This window comes from Tachysurus vachellii, chromosome 25 (genome assembly GCF_030014155.1).
Source record: "Tachysurus vachellii isolate PV-2020 chromosome 25, HZAU_Pvac_v1, whole genome shotgun sequence".
NCBI classification, from domain to species: domain Eukaryota; kingdom Metazoa; phylum Chordata; class Actinopteri; order Siluriformes; family Bagridae; genus Tachysurus; species Tachysurus vachellii.
The window spans coordinates 10,290,405-10,306,577 of NC_083484.1; the positions used below are offsets into that span (position 1 = coordinate 10,290,405).

At 37.5% G+C, this 16,173-nt stretch overlaps 1 protein-coding gene across 2 annotated transcripts in view; it reads left to right on the forward strand.

The window, feature by feature from the left end:
• Positions 1-3,174: 3,174 nt before the first annotated feature.
• The window catches only part of esrp1 (epithelial splicing regulatory protein 1), a 20,751-nt gene continuing 7,752 nt past the window's right edge, over positions 3,175-16,173 (forward strand). Inside the window, exons 1-13 of one of the 2 annotated variants that reach the window (XM_060861495.1) lie at positions 3,175-3,507; positions 4,668-4,796; positions 5,677-5,790; positions 5,936-6,050; positions 6,551-6,646; positions 6,755-6,809; positions 7,090-7,200; positions 7,339-7,471; positions 7,808-7,850; positions 7,944-8,245; positions 10,991-11,227; positions 12,174-12,372; positions 13,557-13,761. In XM_060861495.1, coding sequence (XP_060717478.1) covers positions 3,376-3,507; positions 4,668-4,796; positions 5,677-5,790; positions 5,936-6,050; positions 6,551-6,646; positions 6,755-6,809; positions 7,090-7,200; positions 7,339-7,471; positions 7,808-7,850; positions 7,944-8,245; positions 10,991-11,227; positions 12,174-12,372; positions 13,557-13,761 — 1,871 coding nt within the window. In that variant the 5' untranslated portion in view covers positions 3,175-3,375. The remainder of the gene's footprint in view (positions 3,508-4,667; positions 4,797-5,676; positions 5,791-5,935; positions 6,051-6,550; positions 6,647-6,754; positions 6,810-7,089; positions 7,201-7,338; positions 7,472-7,807; positions 7,851-7,943; positions 8,246-10,990; positions 11,228-12,173; positions 12,373-13,556; positions 13,762-16,173) is intronic. The other variant, XM_060861496.1, reaches the window with a different exon arrangement.

Genomic DNA, 16,173 nt, shown 5'->3' on the forward strand with positions numbered 1-16,173 from the left:
AAAAAACAAAACAACAATAACAACAGCCATGCGACATGTTCTGTGCTTCTGGTGGATTAGTTTCTCACTAATGCCTGTCGTGTGTTAATAAAATACCAGACAATCTTCATATTTTCATATAAAGTTACTTTGTTATTGTAAGCATATATTGTAAACATTGGTATGTGGTAGTTTAGTGGTTAAGGTGTTGGGCTACTAATCAGAAGGTTGTGAGTTTGAGGCCCAAATCCACCAAGCTGCCACTGTTGGGCCCCTGATCAAAGCCCTTAATCTTCAATTGTAGAAAAAGGAGATAATGTAAGTCCCTCTGGATATAAGGACGTCTGCCAAATTAGGGATAGATATATAAGTTAATCTTTTTGAAGTGAATTTTTAATTTAATTGTATATATTCATTTATTTATTTTTATCCTTATACTATTATTATTATTTTTATACTTCTGTAAAGCTGCTTTGAGACAATGGGAATTGTTAAAAACGCTATACAAATAAATTCAGAATCAGAATCAGAAAGATCTTTATTGCCAGGTATGTTTTCACATACGAGGACTTTGTCTTAGTACAGAAGCTCCACAGTGTAACAGAATGACACTGACAAGACACGAACACATATATAATATAGACAGTTTGTATGTACAGTGGAAAAATGTGCAAATTGAAATGTAACTAAGTAACTATGTGTTTTAAGTAAATAATGTAAGACTAGTGTTGTGTGTTCCGTGTATGTCAAGTTGAATTGAATTGAATTGAATTGAATTGGAAATGGAAACATATATGCCGTTTATAGAAATATCGGTAATGAGCCGTTTTTTATGTGTCTGCCAGGGAACTGCCTTTCCATTGTGAAATTATAGCATTCTGTATTCTCTCTGTCTGTCTGTACACACACACACACACACACACACACACACACACACACACACACACACATATATATATATATATATATATATATATATATATATATATATATATATATATATATATACATTGTATACATGTGTAATGAATATTTTAAATGCAGGTTACTTTAAACAAAGAATGTTGCATTAAAAAGTCTTACAGTGACCATTTTTAGTTATTTACAACATTTTCGTAATTCACTTAATCAACCTTTTAGGGCACCTGAATGCTAGAATGATCATTAAAATCATTTTGGATTTATTCACATTTGACATTGACAAATATTCATGAAAGTGCATGAGCACTTACTGAGCACTTTATTAGAATCACATGTACAGCTATTCATTTATGCAACTATCATATCAGCCAATCATATCCCAGCAGTGAAGTGCATAAAATCATGCAGATGCAGGCCAGCAGATTCAGGCTATGTATTTAAATCTATAAACCTTCAGAGTGGGGAAAAGTGGAGTCCTATTTTTATACATAATCAACATATTTTTCTCAGAATGGTGTGGGATGAAAACGCCAAGTGAGTGAATGTTCAGTTTATTAAAAAAAAGTCTTATTGATGAGAGAGGTCAGAGGAAAATGGACAGATTGGTTCAAGCCGACAAGAAGAATACAATAACTCAAATGATCACTTTTTTGTATGCAGTTTCTGAAATACCTTGGCATCAACAGCCATGCCAAAAATAGTCACATTTTTCTCTGATCTGATGTTTGAATATTACCAGAAGAATGTTTTAATTTCCTATTAAAAACCTGTTCAGAACAGGTGTGACTGCCTTCCAACTTACAGTTTTAAAGTGTGCAATTAACAACAGGCATCAAATGCTTCATTAATAGCATGAAATGTTTTAACCTACAGTGTCTTTACATGCATAAAATTCCAGCCCATGCACTTCAAACCTCTGCACATACGAAGCTCATGTATGTGTGTAAATTCAACACCTGCTCACTATTCTGACCATCATGCAAAGGAGCATAGACTATTTTTGAGTGGTGACATTGAGTATGCAGAAGCCTGTCTGCTATCAGTAGATGTGAACCTAATGATAATGACTGCTAATGACATAGAATTTATACAGAGTGCACTGTACTCTTAGTGACGATGTTAGCCAACACTCTCAGAAAAACAACCAAAAAAAAAAAACAATATTTAAATCACCTTTCCTTAGTAGATGGGGAACATCCCTTATCTTTTGTCCCATTAATATGTCTCTTTCCCCTTGGAGTGTAGGTATAGTTTATCTTTAAGGAAGTGTAAGGTATAATTAGACTGTAATTACTTTGAGTAAAGCTAAAGGATCACTTTAACAATCTACATTAAATGTACAAGAAAGCCAAGCTTAAATTCACAAACAGAGAAACATGGGTGAAGACAATTTCATGGGACAACACAAACGGTGCAGCTTGTTTCAGTTTAGGCTTCTATTTGGTACAGATCACATTTATTTTATGTGATGACCTTATTTTATGTATACTTTCAGAAAAAAAGGTAATTAAATTGTACCATTCCTTTTGTACCTTCACGTGAAAAGATACCTTACAGAATCTGATTTGTCAGCACAGAGACACAACTCTGCTACCATTATGAATGTACATTATATCCATGTTCTCAGATGAAAGCTAAGATATTAAAGGGTACAATAGATGTTCCTCCCTGGTGGAAAATCCAGTTTCTTTTGCCCAGCTTCACAAACACAAGCTGAACTGGTCAAACTGGTACACCATTTTTTTGTTTGTTTTTTTTCCTTAAAAATTATTTGTCTATAAGACATTAATAGTAATTAAAAAAAAAAAACACCACTGCAATCACTTTCTACCAGCTTGTGTTTTGGGAAGCTGGTAGATGTTTTTTTTTTCCATCTTTTGTGCCTTCCTTGTCTAGTATTTACTTGGAAACTTGGATATGGCTTATAATAAAGATTTAAGGTGCATTCTATAAATATATTTTATGTTTGCTTGAAAGAAGTATCACCGCAAATCACTTTCTTCTAAGAATGTAATTATGAATTAACTGATTTATTGAGCTAAATTAGGCTCGCTTTGTTGTGAGCTATGATTTGTACGTGTATGTGTGAGTTTTTTCCTGGTCTGTTGCCACGTCCCTGTTTCTGAGCACCAATGAGAGAGCGCTCGCGCCGGCCAGGTAACGCGTTACCTGTGGGTCACGTGGGCGCTGGCCAGGTAAGAGGCGCGCACAAAAGCGAGCACGAGCGCGAGCAGCCATTACGGGGCTCGGGCGACTGTTTTTTTTTTTTTTTTTTTTTTTGCATAGAGATTCACACGCGATCGAAAGGCCACGGAGACATAAAGGAACTCAGCAGTGCTTACCTGTTCTTAGGTGTGGGGGTGACTGGGCGCCCTTGCTTCACTGTCACCTGGGGATTTCTTTGGTATCAGGGATTTGGTTTGTTAGCTTTTGTTTTATTATTTTTTTTAAGTGTACATTGTATTTGGAATAAAAATGACGGTTAATCCTGAATACCTGGTGCTGCTGTTCACCACGACGTCTGGCGCGAGCGGAGAGCTGTTAGGTTCAGACGAGAAGGAAATCGTTCAGCTTGTGTGGCAGGTCATGAATTTAAGCACTAAAAAGGTAACTATCCTTTTTTCCCCCCAGTGTGTGAAGCAGGCAAAGTGAGATTGATCATACTCAATAATCTACATTTAGAATAAACTTTTGTGTGTTTTTTGTTTTGTTTTGTTTTGATTTTGTTTTGCTAAGAAAAAAGGTGTACTCTCTATGTAGGCTCTATGTAGGCTCTATGTAGGCTCTGCAAAATATTTAATCTCTAAAAGACATATGTGGTCTCTAACAGCCATGTTTAGAGGAATTATTTGTGGATCAATATTAAAAAAAAAAGTTAATGTCAATATAATGTGAATGCTTGTTGGGTTTTTATTAAAACTGGTGCAGTGAATGAAGTGCTGGTGAAGCCAGAGAGTGTGGAAGAGTTGTTTTTTTTGTTTTGATTTTGTTTTGCTAGGAAAAGTGTAGGTTCTGTGTAGCCTCTATGTAGCCTCTATGTAGCCTCTATGTAGCCTCTATGTAGGCTCTAGGTAGGCTCTAGGTAGGCTCTGCAAAATATTTTATCTCTAAAAGACAGATATTTGGTCTCTGACAGCCACGTTTAGAGGAATTATTTGTGGTATAAAAAAAAAAAGTTCATTATATGTCAATATAATGTGAATGCTTGTTGGGGTTTTCTTAAGACTGGTGCAGTGAATGAAGTGCTTCGTGAAGCCAGAGAGTGTGGAAGAGTTTTTTTTTTTTTTTGTTTTGATTTTGTTTTGCTAAGAAAAAAAAGGTGTAGGCTCTTATGTAGGCTCTTATGTAGCCTCTATGTAGGCTCTTATGTAGCCTCTATGTAGGCTCTTATGTAGCCTCTATGTAGGCTCTTATGTAGCCTCTATGTAGGCTCTTATGTAGCCTCTATGTAGGCTCTTATGTAGCCTCTATGTAGGCTCTTATGTAGCCTCTATGTAGGCTCTTATGTAGCCTCTATGTAGGCTCTTATGTAGCCTCTATGTAGCCTCTATGTAGCCTCTATGTAGGCTCTATGCAGGCTCTATGTAGCCTCTATGTAGGCACTATGTAGGCTCTGCAAAATATTCAAAACTAAACTCACTGAAAGAAAGTCAGACAGATATTTGGTCTCTAACAGCCACGTTTAGAGGAATTATTTGTGGATTTAAAAAAAAAAAAAGTTAATTTGATGTCAATTTAATGTGAATCTTTCTTGGGGTTTTCTTAAGACTGGTGCAGTGAATGAAGTGCTGGTGAAGCCAGAGAGTGTGGAAGTGACGGACGAGTGCAGAGAAGTGAGCGGCCTCAGTGAGGAGGCCCTTTCAGCTGCAGCTCCTCTCGAACAAGCTCTCAATCAGGTGGGAAATAAAACAGCATGGAATGAGTAAACTGACCACACATTTGATTTTTCTACTTCACTGATTGATATGATACCACTGATTGACAGTCAGTAACGTATAGTAAACCGTTTAAAGAGTTGAATGATATATTACCTACATTTATCTGCAGTTTATTTATTGATTGATTGCTTACTTATTAAATTCAACTAATAGGTTGGAACTAATGATTTTTCTAGGTTTCTAAAAAATGATTTATATAAAAAGTTACCAGCTACTAAATTTGGCCCAAGAATTTTTGAGCACTGGAATTGTTCATTGCGGTTTTAGGTGGAATTTTCCTCAGGGAGTTGATTGCTTATTCTGTGCCTTTACTTTCAACTTGTCTTTCACTGTGACTTAGATTGTATCTGTTCGGCATGGCTTGATTTTTATTTTTTGACACATTTAAAAGACTTTTTTTCTTTTCAGAGAATATACCATGGCATCACATAGGGTACCATTTTCATAGCTATACATGCTGTCTGAAAGGTCTGAAAAACCAATGGGAATATCTTGTTCAAATGTATAATACGCCAAATCTGAAAAAAAAAAACATGATGGGGATGATGAACTTAGGATGATCATGTACAGCATATGATCTTAAGTATATGTATTTTTGCTGACATTAGTTCTTGACTTTTTTGTAGTTTAACGCTAAAAATTATAATAATAACATAATAATCGCTATGTTACTTTAACGACATCTGATTTGCTTCATGTCCATATTTAGCTATAAGGTTGATGCTGTGCTAGGGAAATATGCGCGGGACTCCGTTAACCTGCTTTAAATTTCAGTTCAATATATATCATGAGAGTTATTAGTTAATTAACTGTTTGTGTCTGTGTGTTGTGCATTTAGTTTAATGAAAGGTTGCACTCAGAAATCAGCACAAGTTCAGGGAATTCCTTCTGCCTCTGCACCGATGGTCAGCTTCATCTGCGCCAGGTTCTGCATCCAGAGGCTTCCAGCAAGGTATAAAAGTCTACGTCTCAAACTCAGTTATAAGTTTGCCATTACATTATATTATCCATTATCAGTCATGTCAGAGCCATGTACAGTTTTTTAATTTCTTTACCAGCATCTATGAATCTAACTGTAGGTGCACTTTTTCTTGCAGAACATCACACTACCTGACTGTTGTTATTCATTTTTTGACCTGCGGAAAGAGTTCAAGAAGCATTATCCAACTGCGGCTGATCTGAAGGACTTGGATCTTAAGTTTATGGAAGATTGTATCCTTCAACATTTTTTATTATTATTTTCTCAACCATCCAGGAATTTACAGAGAAAATCCAGTCTGTTGACATATACTAGTGTGTATGAAAGGAATATGTGTGTGTGGGTGTGTGTGTGTGTGCGGAAAAGGGTGTTGGCTGCAGGAGCCTAAGGTTTTGAAATGCAAATAGATGGACAATAGTGTGTGCCTAATAAGCCTCGAAGAGAAAGCAAAGAATGTTTATCCAACAAGCTTAAACTGCCACACCCACCTAATGACATCATATACATGCACTCAGAAGTACCTGTACGATTGAGTATATATATAGTCATATACACACAGGTGAATCATAAACTTTCCTTTTCAGTGGACTATGTTTGCATTAGGTTATGCATTAGAGGTTATAATGTTTTACTATAAACGATTATGATGCACTTTTGTATCTCGTTATTCTCATTAATTACGGTGTCTTTAGTCTAGGGTTTGGTAGGTTTCCTTAACAACATCTCTGGTCAGACCTGAATGTAAAGGTGGATTCTGTCAATAACTTTACTGCACTCAAGGTTCATCAGATGTCCAGCATTGCTCTAGCGCTCATCTCTGAGCCTGTCTGTAAGTCACACACTTGTATACATACACAGACACATTCACAGACACACAGAAATACAGCGAAACAAATTTTTTGAAAGTTTCATTTTAAGCTGTAAAATATCGTCACAGGTGAAGCGTTCTCATGCCCCGAGAAAGTGAATGAGAAGTTTGAAACTGGAACCTGGTAAGAGTTTATTTTAACCAAGTGTATATAGTGCTTCTTACTGTAACATCTATCTATCTATATGCTGTGTATATATAATCTCGCTCCCTCTATTTCTATCTCTCTCTCTCGCTCCCTCTCTCTCTCTCTCTCTCTCTCTCTCTCTCTCTCTCTCTCTCTCTCTCTCTGTGTGTTTTATAAACGATTATGCTGCACTTATGTTATATATGTGTTGTAACACTTCATATAATACTTGTTTGTTGATTATATTGTTGCCTATGCATCTGATGTGTGTTTGCAGCAGTAAGTTGGAGCGGATAGATGACAATACTGTGATCAGGGCTCGAGGTCTTCCATGGCAATCCTCAGACCAAGATGTTGCACGTTTCTTCAGGGGTCTCAACATTGCCAAGTATGTTTGAAAAGAATGAATAGAGTGTACCTAACAACAACAACAACAACAAAGCACAAGGTTTATAGATTTATAACATGAGACAGATGTAATAATAGAGCTGTCTGTGTGTGTATTTGTGTGTGTGTGTGTGTGTAGAGGGGGTGCTGCTCTGTGTCTGAATGCTCAGGGCAGAAGGAATGGTGAGGCACTTGTTCGGTTTGAGAGTGAAGAACACCGGGACCTGGCACTTCAGAGACATAAACACCACATGGGCTCAAGATACATTGAGGTGCATTTTACTAGACATCATTAGTACACAAAATCTTTATGCAAATTAGAATTTATTAGCACATCGTATTGACAAAAATATCACCATTTTATTCATAATTAAAATGAACTGTGTGTAGTTTTATTGATTTATTTATATTTAACTACACATATAATTTGAATTATTTGACTACACTAACTTACACTAACATTTTTCATTATAAATATTGAAGCAACTGTTGAACTTAAATCACTAACTCTAAATACGGCTCATATCTACATGCAGCCTCATATAATAGTTGTTATAAAAGTAATTGTGAAATTACAGGACAGAAAATATTGTTGTTTTGTGTTCCAGGTTTATAAAGCAACTGGTGAAGACTTCTTAAAGATAGCAGGAGGTAAAAACCGGACCTCATAGGTTGTTGTGCGTTTTTGTCATAAGCATTGTTGAATGTAATGCAAATACTTTGTTTTTTTTTTTTTGATAACAGGCACTTCTAATGAAGTTGCAAAGTTCCTGTCACGGGAGAACCAGGTGATCGTGCGCATGAGGGGGTTACCGTTTATTGCCACAGCTGAGCAGGTCCTGCAGTTCTTCTCGCCATCATGCCCAGTGACGGATGGTACAGAGGGTATACTATTTGTACGCTTTCCTGATGGCAGGCCCACTGGGGACGCCTTTGTCTTGTTCTCCTGTGAGGAGTATGCAGAGAACGCACTGAAAAAGCACAAGGAAATCCTGGGCAAGAGGTACATTGAGCTGTTCAAGAGCACGGCGGCAGAGGTGCAACAGGTGTGTAGAAATATTTATACGCGCTATGATTTATTTAGGACAGGCAACACGACCGGATGAGTTTTTTTATTATTAGGCTACAAAGAAATATGTGCTTAAATGGGTTTTACTGATATTCATGAATAGAATTATTAAATAAAAAACGATATGGAAATCATTATACCCTAGAAGACTTTTAGGTCAGTGGTTCTCAAAGTTGTTCAGTGAAGCATAGCCATGGTGTCTATTATTGTTCCTAATTTTTGAATTAAATCGTTCAGATAAATTAATTCAAACCTCAATTATTCAAAAACAAGATACAAGTAATACATAATAATTCAAGCAATATGAATATGAAAAGCATTCTTTGACTTAGCATTCTTTGGCTGGTAAACAAGCTTATCCTTATTAATGATTAAACATTAATTAGTCTATTGACTTTTTTAACACTTAACAACTAGTTACAAAATACAGGTATATTTAGAAATTCATACAGACTTGTAACTAAGGCGTTTGCAAAGAATGCCTTAGTTAAATAGACTATTTTTCATATTGGTTGAATGATCATGTATTATTTGCATGTTGCGTGAAGCCTCTGTGAGAAGACTCTGAAAAGTGTAAGGATCAAAGAGTTTTATAAAAATTGACATTAACAGACTGTAACTTATTTATGTATTTACAAAATACTCATCAATTCTAGCAAGAACATAAGCAAAACCAGTGGTAGGATAATAGCCATTAAGGACAATGTTAGAGACAGTATGACTTTTATTACTATAAAAACTGAGTTTTATTACTATAGCCAAGAAACAGTTATAATTATTAAAGAGTTATTCAGTTAATAATGGCTAATCCAGCTCACAACTCAGATGCTAGTTCTAGGAGTTGAGAGTTGGTTCATGCACCACCAGGGTGTAAAATCCAAACATTTGTGTTTGCACAAGCCTGTTTCAGCTGATCAGTCACTAAATACTCGTTCAGCTAAATACTAAATACCACAGAAAATGAATAAATGAATTTTAATGAAGCTAAATCATTTATTAAATGTAACTAAGATGAGACAATAGTGACCACTTCCATACCTTTTTATAGCTCCTTATTAGCAACATACAGTGCATTCAGAAATTTATGTTCTAATTCCTTTTTTTCCTCTTTGAACTACTCAGTACCCCATAATGACAACATGTAAGCAGAATTCTAAAAAATGGTTGCAACAGTAGGAAAAAGGAAAAACAGAAACATCACATGTACATAAGAATTCAGACCCTTTGCAACAAACATTTGAAATTTAGCTCCTAAATTTGGTGCCTCCCATTTTTCTTGACCTTTGCTGAGATGTTTCTACACCTTGATTGGAGCCCTCCTGTAGTAAATTAAATTGATTGGACAGGAATTGGAAAGGCACACACCTATCTGTGGAAGGCCTTACAGCTGACGATGCATATCAGAACAAAAATCAAGCCATGAGATCAAAGGCTGGTCACTCTGTCATCATCTCCACATGGGATCTCTGGAGCTCAGTCAAAGTTCCAGAAGGACAAAACCATCACTGCAGCCCTCCACCGATCTGGGCTTTACGGCAGATTGGCTAAACAGAAGCCTTTCCTTAGTGCAAAACACTGTTTGGCCTCAATTCTACATGTTATGGCCAATACCATCCCAACAGTGAAGCATGGTGGTGGCAGTATCATGCTGTCAGGCTGTTTTTTAGCAGCAGGGAGACTGGACAGGGTTAAGGGAAAGCTGAATGGGCAAAGTACAGAGATATCCTCAATAAAAATCTGTTCCACTGCACTGATGACCTAAGGTTGGGCCAAAGGTTCACCTTCTAACACAACAACGACCCTAAGCGCACAGTTAAGACAACACGGGAGTGGCTTAGGGACAACTCCGTGAATGTCCTAGAGTGGCCCAGCCAGAGCCCTGACTTTAACCCTATTAAACATGTCTGGAGAGACCTGAAAACGACAGTCCACATCCAACCTGACCGAACTTGAGAGGATTTGCAGAGTGGCTCAGTCCAGGTGTGCAAAGCTTGTTGCCTCATACTCAAAAAGACTCGAGGCTGTAATTGCTGCCAAAGACGTTTCATCTAAGTACTGAGTAAAGGGTCTGAATACTTATTTACATGTGATATTCCAGTTTATTCTTTTTAATTAATGTACAGACATTTCTAAAATTCTGTCTTTACTTTGTCATTATGGGGTACTGAGTATAGATTAATAAGAAAAAATGAATTTGAATGATTGTAGTATCAAGCTACAACATTATTGTATTATTACATTTTTATTGAGGTTCACCTCTGAACTATTCTATCCATTTACTGTCAACTGTTTTGGCAAAAAAAACATTGAGAATTCATACATGGATATGATAAGGAATATAATCATGAAACTACAGTTATAGTTGGTTACTATTGCAGTGTTTTAATTCATTAAAAATGCGTGCGTGCATGCTCTTTCTAAAACTAAATGGTTTTTATGCACTGACATTTGTAGTTACTTAAATTTTGTTTTGCTTTAGTAGAGGTATTGTTCTATTCCCCCAGTTAAGTTTTTCCATTCAGAACACACACACACACACACACACACACACACACACAGACAGGGTGTGTATTAGTATGTTGTCATTTTATTATGGCACTATGTAGAAAGCAAATACTGGCATCCTCTTGGCCCAGCTCCATAACTGCAGTGAGCTGTACATTCTTCTGATATGTCAACGTGTGGAACGTTTTTTTTTTCATCGCACATTTGTATGTGTCAGGTTTTGAACAGATATTCTTCAGCTCCACTAATTCCAGTGGCCCCCTCACCTATCCTGCCCATGGTGGCCCAGCCTGCATTTGTACCATCAGCAGTTGCTTCCATACCTGGAATGAGGGACTGTCTGAGACTGAGAGGTCTGCCATATGACGCTACTGTTCAAGACATCCTGCTATTCCTAGGCGAATACACAGCTGATATTAAACCACATGGAGTACACATGGTTCTCAATCAGCAGGTAATATGCTTACCTACACAATGTATACACTGGCATATTATTAAGGTGTCATTAATGATTATTAGTCCTTTAACACACACAGTCAATCATGGATTGTTCTTATTGTTAAGGTCTCAGCATAGATAATCTAGAGGCAACATCTACAAAGGTTTTGTGAAGACAAAGCTTCCTTAACAAGCTTATAAGTCTGCATACTCTGTGGGGTTTTATATCGGTTGTTATGTACAAGTACTCCAATTACTACAGGTTATGTTATTCAAATTAATAAACTACAGAAAGAAGCTTGTCACTCATCCGTCTATAAAAGAATCAGCTTGGGAATGCATTGTTTGTTACAATTAGTCACAGGTTCGGTCGCATAGCTTTTTCGTTAGTGGACCTCGCTAAACTTCCACGTGCAAGACAAGACAAGCAAAGCCTCGGCCAAAATCTGTATACTCCGCATTATGATTTATTATTCTTTAAAAAACAGCAAAACGTGATCTCAGCATGAAGTACATGGAAGCCTTCAGGGCAGCTGGTTATTGCCTTCTGTCTTCTGTGTTTTGCAACATGAGAATAAGAGAGTATGTAATGCAATCACTGTTTGTTTTGAAGGTTTGTCCAAACCTGTGTTTGTTTCATTCTTTCATTCAGACAAATTTCAAAGGTAAAACTCAAAAACTGAGGTCCATATTAACTCAGCCCAGCCCCCTTGTGACAGTTATTATGAGTGTCATGTTTTGTAAATAAAACATATATGGGTTTGTTTTGTCTTTTCAGTGTGCAGGTTCAGGTTAATGTCATGCCTATGGCTTTGTGGCTAGTGACTGATCATATCCATAAAAAGATAAAGAAGCCAAAATTTGGGAAATGGTTCAGAGGCTACATAATGTCATTAATCCGAGTCAAAACAGAACATATATGTTTCATTTGTGTGTGTGTGTTTGTTTACATTTGTACTCAGGGCCGTCCATCAGGTGATGCGTTCATCCAAATGCGGTCAACGGAAAGGGCACATGCTGCAGCTCAGCGCTGCCACAAGCGCAGCATGAAGGAACGCTATGTGGAGGTATTCGCCTGCTCAGCACAGGAGATGAACGTGGTGCTGATGGGTGGCTCGCTTTCACGGAGCGGCCTTTCGCCGCCACCATGTAAGTTACGACGTAAGTGCTAATGGGCTGCGGGTCTGCTTCTCTCAGCTGCGGGTAGGTGGCGCTTTACACCTTCCTCTTCCTCCTTTCCTTGCTCCCTTCCTCCCTTTGACTCAGAAGTCCACTGGCACCAGAAGAAGATAGGAAGTGGATACAGGCAGGAGTGAAATCGTCTGGGTGGATGTCCCTTTTTTTGTGATGATTTGCGGTGACTGATTCAACATTTACTTATTTTCCAGCTGTGGAGGGTGGGGCTCTAATTTGGGACTGATTTGGGATTATTATGGCTCTGATTTGTGAATGAATCTTGTGATTAAGATTCTCCTGTTTAGAAAATTGTATGGCGCTTTGTTCGCATGATGCACAGCCTCTCAAGCACAAGATGTTACATGGACAAAACATGTGGAGTTGCTTTTTATTTTGGTGCTGTATAGATCTAGACTTTTGATCAAGACTAGATTATTAGATGGCTAACCTTTTGACCCCAAAATACCAGACAACAAGCACTTACAGGTCCTGTAGAAGCCAGATCATTTGAAAGTCTCACAGACACCACTCATGCTTTGGGCTTCTGTAGTGCACGTTGTTGGGATGGTTGGTGGAGGAGGGTAGCACTCCTGAATATTTGTTATATGATGGTGGCAGTCACTAATTTTAGTTACTAAATGGATAGAAATTTTGAATGTTAAGTTCTACACCAATAGGATTTTAGTATATGAAACAATACTGACCAGTAGAACAGGCTGGTTTGAAGTTTGGATCACTGATTGTTTTGCAGTGAGTAGTTCATTGTTTGTGTGCATGGGTGACTGCATGATCTTCTGACAACAAACAATGAACAGGTTTATAGAAAGAGGGAATAAGTTACAAGTGATCATAGACAATGAAGTGAAGATTATAGACTGATGAACGGGGTAGTGTAGGCTGGGCTGAGGTGTTTTAAAGGGGATCATAATCATGCCCTGTCACAGTTCTTTGTATGGCTTCTCAAAGAACTCTGGTTTTTAGTGGTTCTCTGAAGCCACTTCACACTGGTGAGTGAAGAGTAATTGGTGCATTAACAATATTGTGAACGGGCATGATTTGTTATGGTCCATAACAAAATTTAAACAAAATACTAACCATAGGAATTAACTAGTCACTGTGATTAGATGATCACCTACCTAAACTCTTTCATTCATGTCCTGCAATTGCAGGTCTGTCTCCTGCATCTTACTCTTTTCCTCCTGCGGGTGCTGTACTTCCTGCTGGAGCAATGCTTCCTGCAGGGCCAATCCTTCCTGTGGAGGCAGCGGCTCTTTACCCTTCCCAGTTCCTGTTGAATCCCCGCCCAATGCCCCCAACTACATACTACCCAGCAAACAACCAGATGTATGTGAACTATACTGCCTACTATCCAAGGTAAGATTAAATACACAACTATTAGTGTAATGAGAGACACAAACGCATGCATCCGTTCTTATAAATTAAGTTCTGTTTTTGAATGTCGTGGGCCAGTTTACGGCAAGACTGAAATAAAATGCTGTTCACTAGGGTTCAGAAATCCACAAATCAAGGTTAGAAAAATCATGTTGCTGCTGTTCACAATTTTTATCTCTTATTTATTAAACAATATTAGATCATTTTTTCAATAATTCATCTCAACAATACATCACTAGTGTAACACCACATTAAGTGTCAGTGTCAGGCTTGAATCATTAAGTAAAATAAATAGAGTACACCACAAATGTGATGTCGCAACAGTTTTTAGAAAGAAATGCTGTGTACATAGGATTAATTAAGCTGATGTTTAATTAAAATAAATATTTTAAGTGATACAGACTGGGTATATTAGTTAATAGAGTTTATAAATAAGTTCTTAGTAGTGTCCTCAGATTTTCATTTTTATGTATATTAAATAAATCCTGGGGCGACTGGGATACCTTAAATTGTATTTTGTTCAGCTTTAAATTAAGCTTATTTTGAGTAATTCAATTAAACATCAGCCGATTTACAAATTACTTTTTCTCGCTGAATTGACATGCTGCTCTTTTGCCCAAGGCTTTGAATATGTTATTGGTAATGCCACTGTTATAAAGTCCTTTGGTTAATGTAGAACTTGTAAAAATGTCTAAACAAAATCAGAGACCCTCTACTTTGCTTGAATATGACATATATTTTAACATTTTTTTTAAATGACCTTATTTAAGTATAACAATATACAGTGTATTCAGTCGTCCTTCGCTATTTTGTTATATCGAAGCTGGATACAAAAACCTTCAAATTCAAAAAACCTTAATCTACACTCAGTACCCAATAATGACAAAGTGAAAATAGAATTCTAGAAATCTATGTAAATCTATAGAAAAGGAAAAACTGAAACATCACATATACATAAGTATTCAGACCCTTTGAAACAACACTTGAAATATAGCTGCAATGCCTCCCATTTCTCTTGATCGTTGCTGAGATGTTTCTACACCTTGATTGGAGCCCACATGTGGTAAATTAAATTGATTGGACAGGATTTGGAAATGCACACACGTCTCTATAGAAGGCCTAACAGCTGACGATGCATAATTAAGCAAACCAAGTCATGAAGTCAAAGGAACTGCTTGCAGAGCACAGTGGTCTCCATAATTCTAAAATGGAAGTAGTAAGTCCGCAGCTTTGTATCTAAATGCCTTCCCAATTTTCCCTCTGTACCCCCTAAGCAACCTTGGGAGAGTTTAGTCATGTTCACTCCACACCAGCGTAGTTTGATTTCCCAGATATACAGTTTCATTTTATCTCTCAATAGCTGTAATATAGATAAAACCAGGACCGCTTGGGAGGAGGAGTTAGGGCTGCAGTTTGGCGACGAACGTTGGGAGAAAGCCGTAGATAGGATGCGGTCTACCACTTCCTGTGCCCGCCTCAGTCTCATTCAGTTTAAGGTTTTGTACAGAATTCATCTTTCCAAATCTAAACAGGAAAAAATCTATCCTGGTGTTGAGGACAGATGTGACGGATGTCATGCTTCCCCTGTCATTTAAGTCATATGTTTTTTCTGTGCCCAAAATTACATGCATTCTGGACAGGTTTTTTCGGCATTATGTCCTCCATATTTGAAGTGCAATTGACGCCATGCCCACTGATCGCTATATTTCGTATTACCAATGAGTCAGTATCACTGAGTTCTGTACACAAAGATGTTTTAGCCTTCTCATCTTTGTTGGCCAGGCGTTGCATACTTCTACACTGGAAAGCAATAAGATGTCCCTCCATCTCTCAGTGGTTTAAGGATTTGATGTTCTTTCTTAAGTTGGAGAAAATTAAATATACACTGAGGGGTACTACTGATACCTTTTTTTGTAAGTGGCAACTTGTTATTTCTTACTTTAGGAGACTACAGGTGTTACCTGATTAGAGTTCTAATTCGGTCAAAAATTGGACTGTATGCATAACCTTTTTTCCGTTTCTTCAGTTGTTTTAACAGGGGGATGTGGGGTGTTTGTGCGTGCGCGCGTGGGTGGTGGGGTGGGTGTCTGCTCTTTGTTGTTTGAAAAAGGAAAATGGAGAATTTCTGTATACATTCTTGTATTTGTGATTGTTGATTTTTCAATGAAAAAATAAAAATATAAAATGGAAGTAGTTTGGCCCAATCCAATAGCTGGTCACCTGACCAACCTGAGCAATGGTTGAAGAAGAGCCTTAGTAAGAGAGGTGACCATGAGCCAGATGGTCACTCTGACTCTGAGATCTGAAGGACTCTCAGACTGTGAGGAACAAGGTAACAGACCCTAGTCTGATGAAACCAAGATTGTCTGACCAACTGTTTGGCCTCAATTCTCA